The 20,793-nt window shown below is 34.3% G+C and overlaps 2 protein-coding genes across 2 annotated transcripts; one reads left to right on the top strand and one right to left on the bottom strand.

Moving 5' to 3' along the window:
* Nucleotides 1-5,153: 5,153 nt before the first annotated feature.
* Nucleotides 5,154-7,835, bottom strand: LOC144557561 (uncharacterized). Its single transcript, XM_078306148.1, has 3 exons — nt 7,281-7,835; nt 6,423-6,556; nt 5,154-5,817 (listed from the first exon to the last, which is right to left on the bottom strand). The coding sequence occupies exons 1-3, from the start codon at nt 7,497-7,499 to the stop codon at nt 5,403-5,405; spliced, it is 768 nt and encodes a 255-aa protein (XP_078162274.1). The 5' UTR covers nt 7,500-7,835; the 3' UTR covers nt 5,154-5,402.
* Nucleotides 7,836-18,610: 10,775 nt separating this feature from the next.
* On the top strand, nt 18,611-20,786 carry IPT9 (isopentenyltransferase 9). Its single transcript, XM_078305558.1, has 2 exons — nt 18,611-18,823; nt 19,305-20,786. The coding sequence occupies exons 1-2, from the start codon at nt 18,790-18,792 to the stop codon at nt 20,606-20,608; spliced, it is 1,338 nt and encodes a 445-aa protein (XP_078161684.1). The 5' UTR covers nt 18,611-18,789; the 3' UTR covers nt 20,609-20,786.
* Nucleotides 20,787-20,793: the final 7 nt, after the last annotated feature.

Genomic DNA, 20,793 nt, shown 5'->3' with positions numbered 1-20,793 from the left:
GAGAAGGTAAATCGACATTGTAAAAAAAGAAAATCAACATATATAGAAGAGACGACATGGTTCATATTTCATACAAAATAACTTCAAACAAGTCAAAGTGTCAAGTAAGATCAAATTTCAATATTTATTTTTACAAAAACCAGTTACTTAAAGTACGACAATGTGAATCTATTGAACAAAGATTGAATCAAGTTGATTTTACCTTTGACATTGTGCCAAGGGAAGCACGAGTCTCCATAGAAGGGGGTTGGATCTGGCACTTGCCCAAATCTAGTGGCACAGATTCAAGGGGTCGGATCTGGCACTAAAGTAAAAGAGATACACAAGGAAATCATGCTCGATCATGTCCTACGGTGATAGATTACAGATCGTCTCTCTCCACTAGGTCGCGGCCGTCGCTGTCGTTGCCGTTGCGGCCGTCGCTGCCGGAGCAGAAGAGAAGAGAGAGAGAGAGCCTCGCCAGGATTTTCACAAGAGAGAGAGAGAAAAGCTGCTAGAGTGAGAGACAGAGCCTCGCCAGGATTTTCAAAAGAGAGAAAAAAAATAGAAAGGCGGAGGATTGAGAAAGAGGGATCTGATTTATAAAAGGAAAGTAAAGTCGTTAAAATCAGTTAGAGTGGATAAGGTGGTGGACAATTTGTGGACAAACATCAGTGGACAAAGAACATTTCTCTTTATAATATGTTGGTTCACTAAACTCAAGCCCAAAAATCACAAATCCTCTTCTAAACCTAACCCTACCTTATATAAAGCCTCTCCACAGCCACCCCCCTTCTTTTCCCTAACCCTAGCCGCCACAGCACCCTTTCCCTCATTTCAGATCTAAACCCCTGCTGGACCCAAACCGGCCAGCCAACTTCCGAAGAGAACCACCGCCTGTACGTCCGGATTTTGGAGAAGCGATTACATGAGAGTTGTAGTGCTCGGCGATACGGAACCTTGAGCGCTGGATTCATCCCAATCGGAGTCTCGACTGCTGAGAACCGTCCAAAACAGTGACTGCTGCGCCTACCTTTCCTAAACTGCAAATTTCAAGTAATAGAGTTTCAATCATAAATCTCATTTTTCTTAATGATAAAATCTTGACTATTAAGTTGTATTCTTTCTATAATAAGCTAAAAATATATTTATTTTGATTATAGATACTCATTATTCTTTTAATAAATATTAAATGAATATCGTTTCAGATTCGTGATACATCTGAAAACTTGTTCACTTTGATTTGGTTGCTGGATGTATCATCTCAAATTAATAGTTTGACTTGGTTTAAATAGATGTAGTTAAATTATCCTATATGTTTAACATCTTTTCATAGTTTATAATTATTATTTCATTAAACTACATCTAAAAATAGTTGTGGAATGAAGTTTGAAAACAATATATATTTCCTTGATCAAAGATTTTGGATTCCTAACTTAACAGGTTCTGGATTCTTATATACCTTATTTAATTTGAATTATAAAAGAGTTATAAAGTGTGAATCAAAATAATCAGTGACCAAAGTTTAAAAATTAGAACTAATAATCTAGGGTTATAATGATAAATATAAAATTTTAGAAAATAAGAATATCTGAACTCAAATCTTATTAATTAGAGATATGTTTATTTCTTAGGTTCGACTTTCAAGGAACTGAGAGACGTAGATATCGGTCAAGAATTTACTACGCAAACAAGTGTGGGTTTCCTAGATTTTATAAAACTATTTTACTTTCCTTTTGCCATTCAATTGTTTATTATTATTGCATTAGTTGGATTTATGCATGTTGTTGTCGAACCATTCGTATGACTTGAGTAGACACAAATAACTTACATAAAATGATAGGATTCATATATTGATCAATGGACTTGCATGAATATGATGTGTTGAGCATGGCATGAATTGTGTGATTGAATAAATGTGATTTTGAAAAAGAACGAATATGGTAATTGAACAGGGGGCCAATATGCTTGCATATTGAGATGTATACATTGGGTCTAGTGTTCGACTGGACCCCTCGATAAAGTGATTGTAGGCGAAAGCGGTCCTGTCACGGGTCTAACCCTAGCGTATGGCGGAAGTTCCGCGGTTAGGGCGACAGCCCCCAGCGTCAGGCGGGAGTTCCGCGGTTGGGTTGGCGGTTTCTTTCGGCGTCGGGCGGGAGTTCCGCGGTCGAAGAAACAAGGAAATTAAGTGGTTTCTTCTTGCGTTGGGCGGGAGTTCCGCGGTCGGAGAAACAAGAAAAATAAGAAAACGAACAAGATTAACGGATTTTTCTTAAAGTAAATGAACGAAGTAAGTAACGATAGGATATGCATTGCATTAGAAGAAGCATACGCATTTTATTTCTTATCATATTTGTGAATATAAGTAAAGGTTTTATAAACTCTGGGCTGGAACTAAATCCCGCACTGAGAGAAGGTTCGATCTCTCACCCGTTCCACTTTTATGTGGGTTCCAGGTAACGAAAAGGAAGGATTCGAGCAAGGACAAGAGTGAGACTAAGCGGGAAGACATATTAGTGATAAATTGCCACATATTGTTTAATTTTTGTTTCTATGATTATATATTGATACATTGAGCATGCATGGCAGTGTCTGTGTTACTAGCCATGTCCGCCATGATCACTTGTGAAAACTCTTTTGCTTATGAAATAAAATGTGGCTTTATTTATATTTTTCTTGATAGTGTATGTGATGTGCATACGCCTTACGTAGAAATACGTGGCGGGTTGTCCCGGGGTGTGATACGTCTTCTCTTCTCCCTTTCTCCCTTATGTATTCCTCATTCTCACTCATTCAAATTTGCTAATTCTGGGCTTCTCCAAGTCTTAAAATACAATTTGACATAAAAATTTTGGTTGCAATCGTGCACTCCATTCATCTCCTAAAATAGAGAAACCATGCTTGCTGAAACAAGTGTTGTTGACATTTTGGACAACAAAGAAGCATTTACTCAATCTCCCAACCCTCTAACAATTGCTTTTAGTTCTTTTGCACTTGACATTTGCTCCTAATTAACTGTAACATTGAGATAGACTTATCATCTTCAACCACAAATTAATTAATTGTTTCAACTCTTAGTGAATGTGTAGTTATCTTGCTTGTGGTATTGCCTGATTCAGTTTTGCATGTCATTTCACTGTTAATTATCTTCTTACGTTGGTTGGGTTAGTCTAGAAATTAAAATCTACATGTTTACTTGCACATATTCACTAAGAATTACCTACCTCATTGCTTTTTGTTCAAAAATGATACATGATTCAGAATTACTGTCATTGGATTGTACATGTACTGGTCTGAGATGATACCAATGAGGTGATGAGGCACTTTTCAATAAAATTTATCAATAAGTACAGTTAAATTAATCTAAAATTTGCAAAAGAAATTCTAACAATCAAGTATTTTAACATCTAATGTGCATATTGAAGCAACCACTGGTCAGTGATAAAATATATATAATATATTATATACTTAACTACACGTGCATATGACCTTAATTATGACAAATCATATATTTAGCTTATAAATGGAGGTCTAGCCTACAAAGTTCCATTTAATTGTCCGTAAGGACTTCTCATTAGGGTTTCGAAATCACGACCTCTCAGACGGAGAGTGTTGCCTTTTTTTCCACTGGATCAAAAATTAGTTCTTTAATATTTGAATTTTTGATGAAGAAATATCTAAATATCAGAAATTTAATAGGTATACACCTAATTTAGCCTAATTTAATATTTGACCAGAGAACTGTTAGGTATGTGTCAGTCCCTTCAATTGCGTAGCCATGGAGTAAGATCGATTTGAATGGTTGATAGGCATATCGAATACGCCATTGTACTCATAAACAATTAAAGCGAAAGCTTATGACATATATAATTCAAATTTAATTCTTTTATTCAACTTGCAAGATTTTTTTGTTTTTTTGGTCAGATAGGCAGGACTGGTCGTTTAAATGTTTCTCAATATAATATATGCAATTGGATTAATATATACTAGACGGACTCCATTGACATATAAGGGCTCCCTATTAAATATTAATTGAACGAACAAACAAACTAAACGATTTATGTTAATTTTTCAAATAATTTACTTGCTGAATTCAAATATATAAGCAAAATTATTTCGATATTATTCATGGAACTTTTTTAATTTGAAACATCACTAGATGCGTTATAAAAAAATGAATTATTTCTGAGTTTTTCTGTATTATATTCATTAAATAAATTTTAGACTGTACAGAATTATTTTGAAGTTTGAACTATTACTCTGCTGGTAATTGTTTTTTTTATTATGATTAATGCACAATTAATTAACTTTTGATTAAGAAAATTAATGACAATAAAGCCCTTCTCTTTCAGGTAAATATATTGACAAAGCAGTTTTTGCTTCATGTAGCACACGGACAATTGAAGGAAAACAATGTAGCATATGAGCTAGGGATTAATAATACATCTTGTGAACTGTCTCTTAATATTGCTCTTTTGGGAATTGTATAATATGATAGTTAGGTTGTTTATTTAACAAAAAACTTTTAAACCATTATTTTTTTAATTTTGAATTATTTTTAATTAATTCGAAAATATTATCAATATTGTGGACTTATACGACTAGTGGTTATATTGTACTTTTGACTTGGATATTTATGGATGTCAAATCATAATTGTGAGTTGTTTCCGGGTCATAGAAAAAAGTGCACACTTTTATATTTTTTAGACTTAAAAGCAAAACACTTCAATTTAATATTTTTGACTGAGCCAAGTAAAAAAGAAAAATATCCATAGTTCAACTCGACCAAGTCAAATACCAATTGTTGATTAAGTATTATTCAGAATTCTTTTTTTATTTCTTTCCCTAACAAGCCAGATTACCAGAGAATCAATTGATCGTCATGGTCCAAGTTATTTGCAGGAGAACAAGTCAATAATTTATTAAAAAGCTAACAAACTACACTACACACCAACAATCCAATTATTTTAGGGAGTTGAAATACCATGTCAAAGGGCTTTGTAAATAGTATATATGCTACATAGCTGAACATACTGGTAAAATGGAATCTTTCTTCTGTCTATCCCAATTTTATTTCAAAATAGCAAATAAACCTCTATTTTAAGAAAAATCAGGAAACTATAACCTTTTTCTCAATGCATCCAAAGATTCCATTTATAAAAAGAATACAGAAGTTCATAATTCTCTATACCTTTATGTATTTAAGTTGGGACCATTTTCCCCTTTCCAGACTTACAAGTTACAATTAACAAATCTATAACTGTAATGTAACAAGCTCCCAACTATTGTGCCTTTAACCGGGTATGGAGCTTGAACACAAGTAAACCCGAAATACACACATAATCAATGCAACACAAACATGTGTGTGCCATTAATTAAGCACCAATCCAGAGAGCTTTATAATCCATAATAGCCTCTCACTAAAACCTCAGTCTAAGACCTGAAGCACTAGCCGACCTCCTCACAAAATTAAACCCATCAACCAATAACGGGTGGGTTAAGAAGTTCTCACTAGCGGTATTACGCAAAAAAGACCCTTTAGATTCTCCCATTTCAGGTGTTGTCAAGTCGTATGATGGATCATTATCGCTCTTCTTGGACCACCTTGAATACATCTCTGAGCTTTTGTTTGAATTGGTGGTGAAAGTGGCTTCACCAAAGAGTGCCATTTCAGTGCACTGTTCTATTAACGGGTCAGATTTCGGGGGCAAGAGGCCATAGTATCTCTGCAGAGTGCTCATTGCTGAAGAGGTTTTATGGGGTGGAGATTTAGTTTTAGGGGAATATACTGAACTCGAATTCGGCTTCTTTCTGAAAGCTTTAGGTGGCAGTTTTCTGCAGTAAAATATATTTCATCAATCATTTAGATTTCAGTTCATGAAAATAAAGTACATGATGTTAATAAGACCATATATAAAATGTTGGAAGATCCACATGAAATTTCCAGCACTGAAGTACATAAGATTTTACTGGTAACTGTACATTTCACCTTTCTTTTTTCTGAATACTATACATTTCACCTTATACATGACTGTTGTTACATGTATTTGTTTTCTTTTCTTTAGGTGGTCAAACTAGCAGTGTCACTACAATTTTGAAGAGAATTTGAAGCACCAGTAACTCGAAGGTTCAGTAGGAGTGATCCTAAACCAAGCTTAACACAAAAAAGTGTTTTTTAATTAAACCTCAATGATGGGAAAGTACAATATTTAAGCCAACCATGGTGTTTCTTGGCTTAAATTAAGCTTCTCTTTCAAACAAAATATGAGATACAAAGATAGATTACTTCAATTCAACTTTCTAACATGATAATTTCTTTCTAAATGCTGGTTTCCTCTATTTTGAGTTCAATGAACAGTACTGGTAACTAGTGGTAGAAGAACTATTACTGGGTTTTATATTATAATAATAAAAGAATAAAGTAAAGATAAACAAACTACCTATTGTTAGAATTGGTCAAAGAACTATGGAGAGGCGACTGGGTGTGATATCCAGGGATGGGAATCAGCAATGATTTGTGAGCAAACATCTGTAGATCACTTACTAAATTGTTCATCCTTTTTATATCAGCGATCTGCGATCATTTACCAATATATTCATCAGTGAAATATTAATAATTATAAATCAAATGGATTTCTTCTTGCCCAATATTGCACAACAATAAACCTAAATACATTGCATTTCGGATTGTAAGATAGCTTTCAGGTTGATTAATATTTCTTGACTAACTTAAATTTCTTATTATTTTGTTTAATATCTTTGATTGCATCATTGCATTATTGTAGCAACTTGATCTCATAAATTAAATTTAAAGAAGACATTCCAATTAAAGATAAAAAAATAAGCTAATTTAAAGACTAAAAATAATTAGTAAAGGTTGTTGAATTTGGTGAAGAGACATTCCAATTAAAGATAAAAAAAGAAGAAGCTAATTTTAAGACTATAAATAATTAGTAAAGGTTGTTGAACTTGGTCAAGAGCTCTTTGTCTAAAATACCACCTACTTATCACAATTTAAAGCACCAAATTGAATACATTTGGAATTGACCGGTTATTAGTATCCAACTCATCAAATTTTAATTTGTCAACTTCACCAATTTAATTAGCACCTACTTTTCACTATCAGAATCACCAAAATGGAATATATTCTGAGTAAACCATTTATTGCAAATTTTGTGTAATTTTTACGCAATATGTGTGTAGTCTCCAAAAATGCTCTTAATTTACTTTTTTTGAGAAAAGAATATCTAAAGTAAACAACATTTGCAAAACAAAATTCATTCTGAAATTAAAATTACCTCGACACCATATTTAATGGCGAGACCAGCTAGTGTATCCAACTTAGAAACTTGATGGATTGTACAATTTGCCGAATCGGAAGAACCCATATTAGAAGAAGAGAACGAATCCGAATCATGCGAACTTATATCAAACTCTCTCTCAGGTGAACTAGACCCGTCGGAGCTGAAATCCTCCGAGAAGGGATGAGAAATCACCTCCTCTCTTCTAATTCCCATTTTTAGGAGCAAAATACCCCACTTAACAAGTGCTTTGGTGACTTAATTAGACCCAAGTAGAAAGGTCTGAGTTTGAGATCCAGAAATTGCGCTAAAGATGGAAGCTTTGTTGATTCTTTCCCGTGATTTCGTCGAGAATTAGGCAGCTCTGGTGGTGGTGGGTCGCGCTCGGTGGACAGAGAGAGAAAAGAGAGAGAGAGAGAGAGTATTACAGAAGGTTTGGTTTGATTCCAAGTCTAATATAGAAGCTTTGAACGCACACTTATGGAAGCCAGGCTTTTGAAAATTATAGCCACATGAGAAGTTTACAAATTTTCTACCAACTAATGGCTGCTGACTGTAGTGCTGTCTGTTGTGATGTGCATGCTATAAAAGGAGCTTTGCGCCTTTTCCCAAGTAAGTAATATTATCTGTAAAGTTTTATACGTCGAAATAACAGCTATCATTTTTTGTTTCCTTAACGAAGGTTCTGTGTCTTCGGTGGAAGTTGACGCGTTATTTGGACTCCCTCCACCTTCCACGTGGGAAAGCCAACTCCATGCAACTTTTGCTTACTATTCCTTCTCTTTAGAAATACAATTTTCAATTTAGCCCTTCCTTTTTTTCAAAATCAACCATTCCAAAGCATGTGCATAGAGTTTGGAGGGACTGTACTTTTACCTCCTTTAACACATGATATCATTTAATTTTAGTATTGTTCATACGGAAGGAACTGCTTTGATCAAATTATTTCAATAGTTCCAATAATGCTCTAATCCCAATCATTTCGATCAAATGATATGATGCACATTCTAATAGTGTCGGTGAAGCTACCAGGCCACCAGGGTCATAAGATATCCCAATTTATTACATTTTTGTTAATATATCATTCAAATTAACGATAATTAATGTCATGTTACATTAATTTCCTCTGTGTTTAATACATAGAGGTATTTGATTGAATCAAATGTAATAATTTACAAAATTATAATATCATATTTTTATGATGACTGCCTTTTCAATCGAAAAGAAAATAACATATTATGAGGTTCTTTAGAAGATAATAATATGTTTTTTTCTCAAAAGTTAATAATATTTACAATAATGCAACCAATCTAGATCATGACAGATTATCTTTCTATATACATAAAAGATTCATACAATCTTACCTTCTGATTGTTTCATTGTACAAAATTCTTCAGTTAAAAATAAATAAAATGCTTTGAGGAGTATATTGTATATATCAAGCCCTATTTCTTGGTTTGGCGTTTAAAAAAAAATATTACTTGCATTTAAACTATTGGGATCAACTAATTATCCTCCAGTTAATTTTTCTCATTCATTCTCCAATCAATAACTACTTGTGGGGACAATTAACTAACTGAACTTCATTAATTACTTGGGGGACCATCTAATATTTGATAGATTTTAAAATTGATGCGTGCAAATATGGATACCTATGCGCGCAAGTGTTAATATATAATATATCAAGTATTTCAAAAAAAAAAAAAACTGGACACATCACACACACATCTTTTACACGTTTTTAGAGTTGGGTTTTTTTTTTCTCCGTTCAATCTCGTCAATATTTCTGACGATCTGTGAGGAAATTTGCAAATCTAAAACCATGAACGTCTTCTACGTAATTTTCTCTTTGAAATGAGATCCATGATGATGTACTTTTAAGTTGTCCGTCGTGCAAGTATTCATACATCGTCGTGACTACCTTGTCGTGTAAGTATTCACATCTTGTCGAGTAAGTATTCATACCTCGTCGTACAAGTATTCATATCTCGTAATGCATTTATATATAATTCATGTCTGAAGTGTTTGTACTTAACATATTTTATCAAATTTTTTCCATATGACACAGGATGATGTCTGAAAATATTAATATTAAGTAGTGCAAGTATTTATACATCGTCATACAAATGTAAATAGTTCATATGTCAAGTGTTAGTAACTAACAGAATTTATGAAATTTTTATTTTTATTTTCATATGGCACACAAGTGTTAATATATAATATATCAAGTATTTATATCTAAGATACAAAGTATTTCGAAAAAAAAGTCTGGACACATCACACACTCATCTTTTACACGTTTTTAGAGGTGGGTTCTTTTTCTCCGTTCAATATTGCCAATATTTCTGACGATCTGTGAGGAAATTTACAAATCTAAAACCATGAATATTGATACCTCGCATATTTAGCCTATATTTGACTTGATTTCGTACCAAATTCACATTCTAAATTGTCAAAATCATGTGCATTTCATTGATATATCCTTAGAGTTTAGTACTGCTGAGAGTTTGTTTGTTTTCTGCAGGATTGGAGCAAAATACATGAAGAAACGGTATTTTTGGACTCCCTGGTACGACCCTTACCAGGCTTGGTACGGGCCATACCAGACTTAGCCGATCCAGCCTCTCTCCCATCTTGTACGGCCTGGCCGTACCACCTTGGTACGGGCCGTACATAGATGCCGTCTGACAGAATTCAAATCTTGGAAGAGGCTATTTAAAGCGAGGGATCTCTCCATTTTCGAGGATTCCATTCCATTCCAAAAAGAGAGCTCAGAGAAAGAGAGAAAGAGAGAAAGAGAGCAAAGGAGCAAGGAGAGAAGAAGAAGGAAGAGGAAGAGGCGAAAATCGACGGATCAACCCCTTCTCCACTCCCGATCTTCGATCTAGTTTTATCATGCCTCTCTTTATCTCTTTATTTGTATTTCTGGACAGATCTATGACTTGTGAGTAGTTGATCATTGTTTCTAGGGTTTGTAGATGGAATTTCTTGATTTGTGTTGCTTTTCTTGATTTGGATCTTGTATGAACTCTTTTGATTGTATTGATTGTGTATTTGCTTGTCTTGATTGCTTTGTCTTGCTGTGATTGCATGTGGTGTGCCTATAGTGGTAGATCAACCCTAACAAGGTCATGTGACCATTGCCTTCTCTCAACCAAACTAATCCCTTTAGGTAGACTTGTTCGAATTGAAGCCGAAAGGTTGAATTCTCCCCTAATTGACAGATTAGAGGATACCTTAGATCTCCAATCAATCAACTAGAGGATCTGGACCAAAACACGAGAGTTGAGGTTTAGAAACCCTAGAAGGTGAAAAATTGACTCCCAAACCTAGATCTTGAACCAACAAACGAGAGTTGAGGTTTAGGAACCTTAAGTATGGTCAATTGAACATTTCTCAAGAGTTTTATACGAGGTACCAGCAAGAAATGCATCAACTCGAACTTGTAAGCTCTGTTCTGGTAAATCAGTACGGGTCTTACAAGAGTGGTGCGGCCTACCCGTACCAAGCCCCACATGGCTTGGTCGGACCAGGTTGGTGCGGCCTAGCCGTACCAACTTGGTAAGACCCGTACCACTAGAGGCAAATCAGAGATGAAGTCTGAAACCCTTGAAACATCTTTTATCCTAAATCAAAACACAGCTTATACCTTTTCTTGCACAGTCACTATTCTATTGCATTGTTTGATTGCTTGAATTGATTCTTTAGGAAGATTAAATACCAAAACTCCTTCTTTCTCACTTCTAGTCTTTAGTCAAGATAAGTAGGTTCTAGAAAAAGAAACCGTTCCTGTGGATCGATACCCGATTATACTCCTCGATAGAGTTGTGCACTTGCAACCCTAATCGTGTTGGGGTTTACGCGCGGTGCTATAACCAAAACCCCTTTTAGGCTTAAGGTGCGGAATGACCGCAGAACAAAAATTTCTACGGCCAACTTAAGCTCAGGATTAAACGGGGTATGTCAGGAAACTTTCCAAGGCGGTCCACCTTCAGTATTCCTTTGGCATCAAAACCCAATTTAATCCTTTTACAGATCTACTCCATGATTGATTTCTAAAACTTTAATCTACTTACAAATTAAATAGATTAATATAACATATTTATACCTTGTTTCCAAATCACAGTTGGAATGCAGACCGAGCGAGTAGAGCCTCACCAGGGAAGGAATCGACTCGGAACGGAGCATCAGACGTCTGATGCCTCTATCGGTTATCCACCAGGACTAACCGGAGAGCGGTTTATTTCTTCTGCCAGAAATACCGTAAACCGCGGAATTCTGCAAAAACACTATTCACGGGGAAAAGACGAAAACCCGTAAACACGAATTTTCGGTTGCTCAGTTTCATCAATATGCAAAACTGACATACCGCTAAATTCGGTAAAACACTATTCATCGATCCCGTAAATATTCTCCACAACAACCCGCAAGATTATACGTCAACTACGTATAACTTTCTTTTCTCAACCGAAACACTATTTGGGAGAGAAACCGAGAAAGAGAGAAAATACCGATTCGTTTCTGCACGAAAAGATACATGTGAATGTGCATATGTATATATGTGAATATATCTTTCTCTCTCTACCCCTCCACCCCTATTTATAGTGTTTAGATTCGGTTGCAAAAGACCAAAATGCCCTCCAAGTTCGGCCTATTTACAAGATATGCCATTGACACCTCATCCTTTTATATGTGAAATGACCAAAATACCCCTTCCACACCCTTCCACATTCTTCTCCATGCTTCTACACATGCAAGGTGGCATAGGTGTGAAATGACCATTTTGCCCTTGTGGATAGGATTGATGACATGTCATCTGGATAGGATCAATGACGTGTCATGCGGATAAGCACGAATCTGAAAAGACCCGAATGCCCTCGGCCCGAACACAAATAATATTCGTATAATTATTCTGAACAATTATATATATTTTTTTCTTTCGGTTATTTGTTTCGGTATCGATGACGTGTCATCTGGATAGGATCGATGACGTGTCATGCGGATAAGGACGAATCTGAAAAGACTCGAATGCCCTCGGCCCGAACACAAATAATATTCGTATAATTATTCTGAATAATTATATATATTTTTCTTGCGGTTATTTGTTGTTTTGATAATTTATACAATGTGTCCTGCACATTTATAAATTAACCGGTTAACTTTTATACAACGTGTCATACACGTTTATAAATTAACCAATGTTTTTGCTTGTTATTTTTACATAACATTTATAATTTAATTATAACACGTATAATTAATTATAACCATCTTAATATTAATTATAATCAATTTATAATTAATCAGTAAGATTCTCCGAGTAGCTCCTATATGGTGTGACCCAATAGGATCTGTGTTATGTTGGTAAACAGAGTTAAAACTGTTTTAACTTCTGTTAGTCATGGGTGGCATCTGGCAACACATCATGACCATCCAATTACACAGATGATGCTGTACTGTACAATATCACGATCCAGTAAACAATTTACTTGTGTCTGTTCTTCTGTCTCATAGCTATCAGATTAGTTTCAAGGTAGATGTGTGTCATCCTTGCTAACTTAATCTTTTCTTGATCTTGAGCAGATTATCAAATATAATTACTCTTGTAATTATACCGCTAGCAGATAATCTTACTCTATCAAGGGGCCCAGTGATGCTATAGCTCGTATAGAGATACGAGGGACAAATAGTATTCTTGGTAAACTATCACTTCCTCAGCTAAGCTATACATATGGAAAAGCTACCGTTATGACTGCTTTTTACGGACAGCGGTGGATAACAATCACACATACATATTTCTCAGTGGGAACGATAAATACCTCATACTGTAGAACGTGACACTGAATGAAAACATAAATGACACGAACACAATTCTATTTAATGTTTCATTCGGGGTCTGTCAAATACCATGTTTCTAAAACATGTATCTATGTGATTAAAATGACATCTCGTGTCAGGTGGTTTGTAAAACTTAACCATCTTTTAATCCACATACTAACCTTATCGCGGTAATTAGTGTTCCTGCTAATTACCTTGGTCAGTGACCTTTTAAGAGTATATATCATCTATATTATGGAGTTTCACAATTTCAGTCATGAACTCGAAATGATCCATAAATTCAATAATACTCAAGGCAACAAAATGCTATATAAATAAACATTCAATTCATGAACAAAGCTTTATGATAAATTATCGTATTATTGACTTCTAGATTATTACAAACTAACAAATCGGAAGGTGTAACCGCGGTTTTAAAAGGTACGCTCCCAAGCGTACCGAAACTTGCGTTGCGCTTTCACGCGAACAAATATCTTCTACGCAATTTTCTCTTTCAAATAAGATCCATGATGACGTACTTTCGGGTTGTCCATCATGCAAATATTCATACATCGTTATACAAATATTCATACATCGTCGTGAATATCTTGTCATGTAAGTATTCATATCTTGTCGTGCAAGTATTCATACCTCGTAATGCAAGTGTAAATAAATCATGTCTAAAGTGTTTGTAACTAACATATTTTATTATTTTTTTCATATGGCACTGGATGACGTATGAAAATATTAATATTAAGTATTGCAAGTATTTATATATCGTCATGCAAGTGTAAGTATTGCAAGTATTTCCATATGGCACTGGATGAAAGTATTAATTTTAAGTATTGCAAGTATTCATACCTCGTCATATAAATGTGAATAGTTCGTGTATTAAGTATTTGTATCTAACTTATTCTCTATCTTTTTTTTTTTCCTTGTGGCACTAGATGACGTTTGAAAATATTAATATCAAGTATTGTAAGTATTCATACCTCGTAATGTAAGTATTTATACTTATAACTAAAGTATGAATTGTTACGTTGAAAAGTATCTTAATTTTTTTGTTTTTACAAATTACTCTATTTGGTGCTTGATTGTATTAGTACGTAATACATAAAGTATTGACACATATACATTTATGTATTAATATTTACGTTGTAGACTATGTTGCATGGATACGGATACGGATATCATATCAGATACGATAAGGATACGACGATACGGTAATTTTCAAAAATCTATAATGCAATACAGTTATTATATATATTATTTTTTATTATTTTAATTACATTATTAATTCAACACAACGATACAAATAAAAATTGATAAAGTTTGATGATTTTTCTATGCTACTTGTCACATTTTTTTTAAAGAAAGGCCAAAAGGCTAGCTATATTAAAATCACCGGCAAGTATTCATATCAATGCTAGCTAGCATGGTTACTCAACCCAATTGGTTACTCAACCCAATTAGTGCTAGTTTCCATTATAACAAAAATTTTGAACAAAGCACTGAAGCAACATGGTTACTCAACCCAATTGGTACATTACCGGTGTTAATACCAAAATAGCATAGAAACCAAGAGCTATGTCCTTGAAATTAAGCACAGATTCCAAATGAAAGTATGATAACAAATATCGAAAAGAAACAACACCTATTCGCTCGAGTGATGTTTTTACTTGCCAGAATAAATTAAAAATAAATATTTCAGAGCAAAAAGTCATAACAAAATTCTCAACATCTGATTTCAAACCATTGATGTCTAGTCTGATACGATTTCACAAAATCATACAAATAAGCATAGTTTTAGAAATTCAGTAAGATTCTGGTTCCTACACCCGATTCCTGCAACATGCAAATGAAATACGGACATTTAATCAGAATCTCATATTTGTATGTTGTGCCAGAACTCATAATAAATATTTTATTGAATGCCAAGTTGAAAAAGAAATTAAAATGCATCCATTTTTTGTAGACACGTATATTATGCAATATCTATTAGATCTTATTTTATTTTATTTTTAATTTTGACCACTGATCCTCTATGAGATAATTTGTCAAATACAAAGCAAAATATCACAATTAAATTCCGATTTTATTGCACAAAATTTTTGATGCACGCCCATCTAATCATTCTAATTAGCTCCCAATTGAACCACTCTTTTCTCTTTTGGAAAAAAAATACCAGAGGAATTCAAAGCGATCGAGAAAGGGAAAAGAAGGTAGAAATGGAGAGGAAAGAGAGAGAAGACAAATGGAGAGATGTTGGAAGAGAGAAAACTGCTGAAAACTTTTTTTTTTCTTTTTTTAGAAACAGTGAAGTCTTTATTTTTAATGGTTAATGAGTTAGTAATAGAAAGGTAGTTAGATGGGGGATAAATGAGGGATAGGAGGTGGGGAAAAAAAAAATCTTTATTCAAAGTCAAACATATTATGCACATTAAATATCCCATAAAATATGGAATGCCATTTAATATAATTTTCTTTTCTTTTACTGTTAATCTGTATGTCTCATTGACAGTGTCAAATAATTAATATATGTATTAGGTGATATATATACCGTAAGCTTCCATAGAGAACTAGTCACAACTCACAAGGAGGAATGGTACCGCATGCAGTTGACCCACTCAATCTACAAATACTAAAAGTATTATGTATATGTATATCTATTTTAATTTGAAACTTTCCACACTGATTTTTTCAAATATTACATCTTCAAGATAGAACTCTAATTACTACGCTACAAATAAACAATTAATATATATTATATGATGGGGTTGATCTATATAAAAAGTTCAAATTATAAAATTCAATTAAATTTCAATACACAAAATTAAAATTTAAAAGTATAAGAATGACTAAGCAGTCTTTTGAGTGTATGTAGGTCTGCTCTTTATTGTATCTGATACGATGTAAATATACATAATTTAAACATAAAAAGAGAGAGTTAATGTTCATCATTTTTTCTATATATTTATTTTATTACTTTTAAACATAAAAAATAACACATTTTATTTTGAAAATTGTACCAATTTTGTTTCTCCTATTAACATATAAGAATACATAAAAGCATATATTCACATATATATTTGAATTTTACAAAGGTCTACACAGAGAAAATTAAATGTGAAAAGATGAATTAGAAAAATACGTGTATGTTAAGAAATGTTTGGACTCTATGGTGCATGGATCCACTAATATACATGTATCTTTATCATTCCGTAAGTCAAATTAATTTAAATAATAAGATACGCATTGTATGAGTACCGTATATACATGCATGTATCTTTATCGTCTTTAATTGGGCCCATTTGTTTTAATTTATAATACATCTTTGTAATTGTGTGCCTGCCCTTTATAATTAACCAAACTCTTCGTTCAATCGGACCTTTAATTAGGCCCCATTTCACACTAATACTAATACTCCTATATTTATGCAAATACCTGTAAGAAGGACTCACTATGTGTCTTTACCCAATTAAAACTTTTCAATAAATAAATATTATGTGATAGACAATAGCACGAATTATAATATAGGTACATTGTATAGTATATGCCTAATACTTATTGTGACCACCTTACTATTTTTTTTTTACAAAGAAATACATGTTCCAAATTTTCAAAAAATATATGATGATGATGATGATGATGATGATGATGATGATGATGATGATGATGATGATAATAATAATAATAATAATAATAATAATAATAATAATAATAATAATAATAATAATAATAATAATAATAACAGAATGATTGAACTTAGATCAAAATTAACAAACTTAATAGTTCTAGCTTATTTACCTTTTTTTTTTCTAAATATAAAAAATAAAATTTTGGATTTTAGTACACAAAACAAGTTAGATTATATATGAAAGTTTACACAAAACAAGTTAGATTATATATGAAAGTTTTTGTCTTTGAATATATGTCATTGCAACCATATCTTATATTCTTAATAAAAAATCATTCTCTTTCAACTAAAACTCTATTTTTCAAATAGGCTCCATATCTAAAGCTACTAATCATTTGTTGGGAATTTGTAACACAAAAATAACCATAAAAGCTTCCTACTGGATCGGTGTTTTAAAATGTTGGTAGCAATGTAGCATGATAATGAAAGAATGAAAGTGTAGAGTCACATGGGTTTGGTACCATAAAACGAAAAATATTGGAATAGATTTTGTTGGTCAATTATGAGCAGACACAGACACTTATTGCTTGCCAAGTGTCAACGCGGTATTGTAATTGTTTTCTTCTAACGTTGTCTTCCATTCCACCTTCTGACAAAATGATGCTCCATTATATTTTAAGCAATTAATTATATATATGAAACCACCTTTTTAACGGGTATAAATAAATGGCGTTCTCATGTATAAATTACTAAATTTTTAAACGGTTCTTTACTCTCTTTTTTTTCTCCCAAAACGTACGGCTCAATGTTATGCGGTTAGTTGCTTTGTGCAAAATTAAACTCTGAAATAAATGGCAAATTGGTTAGTTGCTTTGTGGACCAACAAACTTTTTTGTGTGTTGAGTGTTGTGATGATTGTTTACTAATTTATCAAAAGATAAATAAGTATTAAAGACCTTGTTTTAACTTTAACACTTGGTTTTAAAAATTGCAAATCTGAACCCAAGTCATCCAACCCAACCGGCAAATATTGTTTTTGGTTTTGATTTTGGCCGATGGACTTGTTATACGAGTTATTTTGTATACATACACAATACACATACATCATTGACTCATTGTACGTACCTTCCAAGCGGTGTCCGTTCGAATGACATGACAGATTGATCGCACGGAAGCACTCACTTAATGTTCAGTGTCATATCTGTTGAACCTACATTATCCTCAATTGTGAAATGAAAAGTTGCCATAACAAGATTCTGGTTACAATGGAACCAAAAGATCATCGAAACTCTTTGATCACACCTGCTGCTGCTGGGAATTCTAATTGGACTGTCCAGATCCAAACAGATAGATAGATAGATATATTCTGTTACAGGTCAAAGTAGATTCACTAAAGCCCATGTTCGTTGTCAGCCCAAATGTCAAAGTAGATTCTCTCTCTTCCATTTTCATTTCTCTCCGACACTCGGTTGTATCTTTTTATCGCCAAACCCGCCGTTCCATTCTCTCCGACACTCGGTTCGTTTTCTCATTCTCTCTTTGTTTTAAAGTTTAAACTCATCGGTTAGTTTTCTGCCTTTATTATGGTCTATTCTCGAGCATAGAAGGGCAAATTGTCACTTGGAATCAAAGCTCAACTTTCTTAGAAAGAGGCAGATAGAAAGTGACTGTAACCACAAATAAAAATAAATATGAATCAGAGTTTGTTTGTTTGTTTGTTTTAATGATAACTTAGCAATTTAACTCACCTGGCGCTTCTTTTCGGTGTCAGCCAAGTCATCAAATAACTGAGAGGAAATTTTAATTTTATAGAAAATAGGTCTTCAAATAAAAGATGAACTGTGCGAATTTACAGATATAGCCCTATATTATATACAGCAATTTATTCCCTGTAGAACAGAAAAGGAGGATATTGGGCCAACTTGAACAGAAAAAGGAAAGAATCCAGACTCCAGTCCATTTTGTTTACAATCAAAATCTAATCTACAAGACTACAATCCAACCACAACTATATTCAATTGTTAAGAGCTGTGTTTCCAATTCATCGCTCTACATATGCTCCATGCAAATCAAATGATTGTTAGACCAGGTTTAATTTGGCTCTCTCCATCAACCACTCTTTCTTTCTTTCTTTCTTTCTTTCTTACAACTGTAGATGCACAGTAATATCTTTTTGGTAGTAAGTTTATTTTATAGGTCAATGTAGGCGGCGCTCACCATGTGTTTGATTAATTGCCTGAATGAATGATTTTTGTTTAATATGAGCATTGTATCATCACCATATTGCATCATTATGTTTACTTGTTTCTGGTTAGGAGATATTCTTTTACCGGATTGAATTGTGCTGTCTCTTTATCATGTTGGTGCATTGTATTAGTACCAGTCCAATTGGTTTGGTATTGATAGCACACCACCAGATGAACCCCAAGAAAACAGAGAACAAATCAAGGAATAAATCTGACCAATAACAGATCAGTAGATTTTATATACTTAATGGGACATACTAGCAATAACTCACGGTTTCTTTTTGTATCATTACACGAATGTTGTTTTGTTTAATTGTTATGTAGATGTTCTTTCACTAATGAGTGCATGCACAAAGTTTTTTTCTCCACTCACTCCACGTCTTCAGACCCTCTCTCTCCGATCCCGAAGAATCCTGGCAACTGTGTCGACACTGTCCTCTCCTGCAAAACAAAAGGTCATAGTAATCTCGGGCCCCACAGGCTCCGGCAAGAGCCGCCTTTCACTAGAACTTGCCAAGCGGCTAAATGGTGAAATAATATGTGCTGATTCAGTAACTGTGTACCAGGGGCTTGACATTGGCTCCGCTAAGCCATCTCCCTCTGACCAAGCAGAGGTCACCCACCACCTGCTCGACATATTGCACCCCTCTGAGGACTACTCTGCTGGAGATTTCTACCGAGATGCGCGTGCTGCTACGGAGTTGGTGTTGCATAAGGGACGTGTACCAATTGTCACAGGCGGCACGGGATTGTATCTAAGGTGGTATTTGTATGGCAAGCCGGGTGTACCGAAGGGTACACTAGAGGGTGCCATGGCAGTTTGGGCTGAGATGGAGGATATTCAAAGAAAGGGAGATTGGAATGAGGGTGTTGAGCATGTGGTACAGGCTGGGGACCCAAGTGCACGTGCCTTGCCAGTCAATGACTGGTACAGACTAAGACGCAAGTTAGAGATTATTAGGTCAGCGGGCACCCCTCCATCAGCTTTCCCTATTCCATATGATGAATTTAGCAAGAATGACCCCAGCACAGATCTCGATGTAAAGGATTTGGATTACGATTTCATTTGCATTTTTCTTACCATGCCCCGTGTTGAATTGTACCGTTCAATTGACTTGCGATGTGAAGAAATGGTAAAAAGCCCCAATGGGTTGTTATCAGAGGCCTCGTGGCTTCTTGATATCGGGCTTAAACCCAATATGAATTCCGCAACCCGTGCAATTGGGTATAGACAGGCCATGACGTATTTGTCAAACTGTCGCACGACAGGTGGTAAGAGCTCTGGTGAGCACTTCAATGATTTTCTATCGACCTTCCAGAAGGCGTCGCGAAATTTTGCCAAGCGGCAGATGGTTTGGTTCAGGAGTGAGAAAACGTATATGTGGGTAGATGCTTCAAAGAATTTTGATGAAATTGTGGGGTTTGTTTGTGATTGTTACCATGGTAGAGTTGGTAAAGAAGTGCCGAGAGATCTGGAGATTAGTAAGGAAAGTGCTGGGGAGGAGAGCAAAAAGATGAAGTTGTACCGGACCCAGAATAAATATTTTGTTAAGCATGAAGATTTTGATGATGTTCTTAATTGGATTGAAACAACACAAGGGCATTTTGCCACTTTGGTGGAAGTTTGAATGCTGTTTTCTATTGGTTGTTTTTCTTCTGTCAAATATATTGTTATTACATTTTAGGAGCAAAGCTTCAGTCTTTTGTTGGGGAGGTTTCCTTAATTCAATTTTAGTACTGCTGCTTGTTTGACTGACAAGAAGCTGATATGAATGAAGTTGAATAATCATCAAATCTGGCATTCCATTTTAAC

The sequence above is a fragment of the Carex rostrata genome, chromosome 7 (genome assembly GCF_964058835.1).
Source record: "Carex rostrata chromosome 7, lpCarRost1.2, whole genome shotgun sequence".
In the NCBI taxonomy this organism is placed as follows: domain Eukaryota; kingdom Viridiplantae; phylum Streptophyta; class Magnoliopsida; order Poales; family Cyperaceae; genus Carex; species Carex rostrata.
Note: the sequence above shows the minus strand (reverse complement) of the source record. Positions and strands in the feature narration are given on the sequence as shown.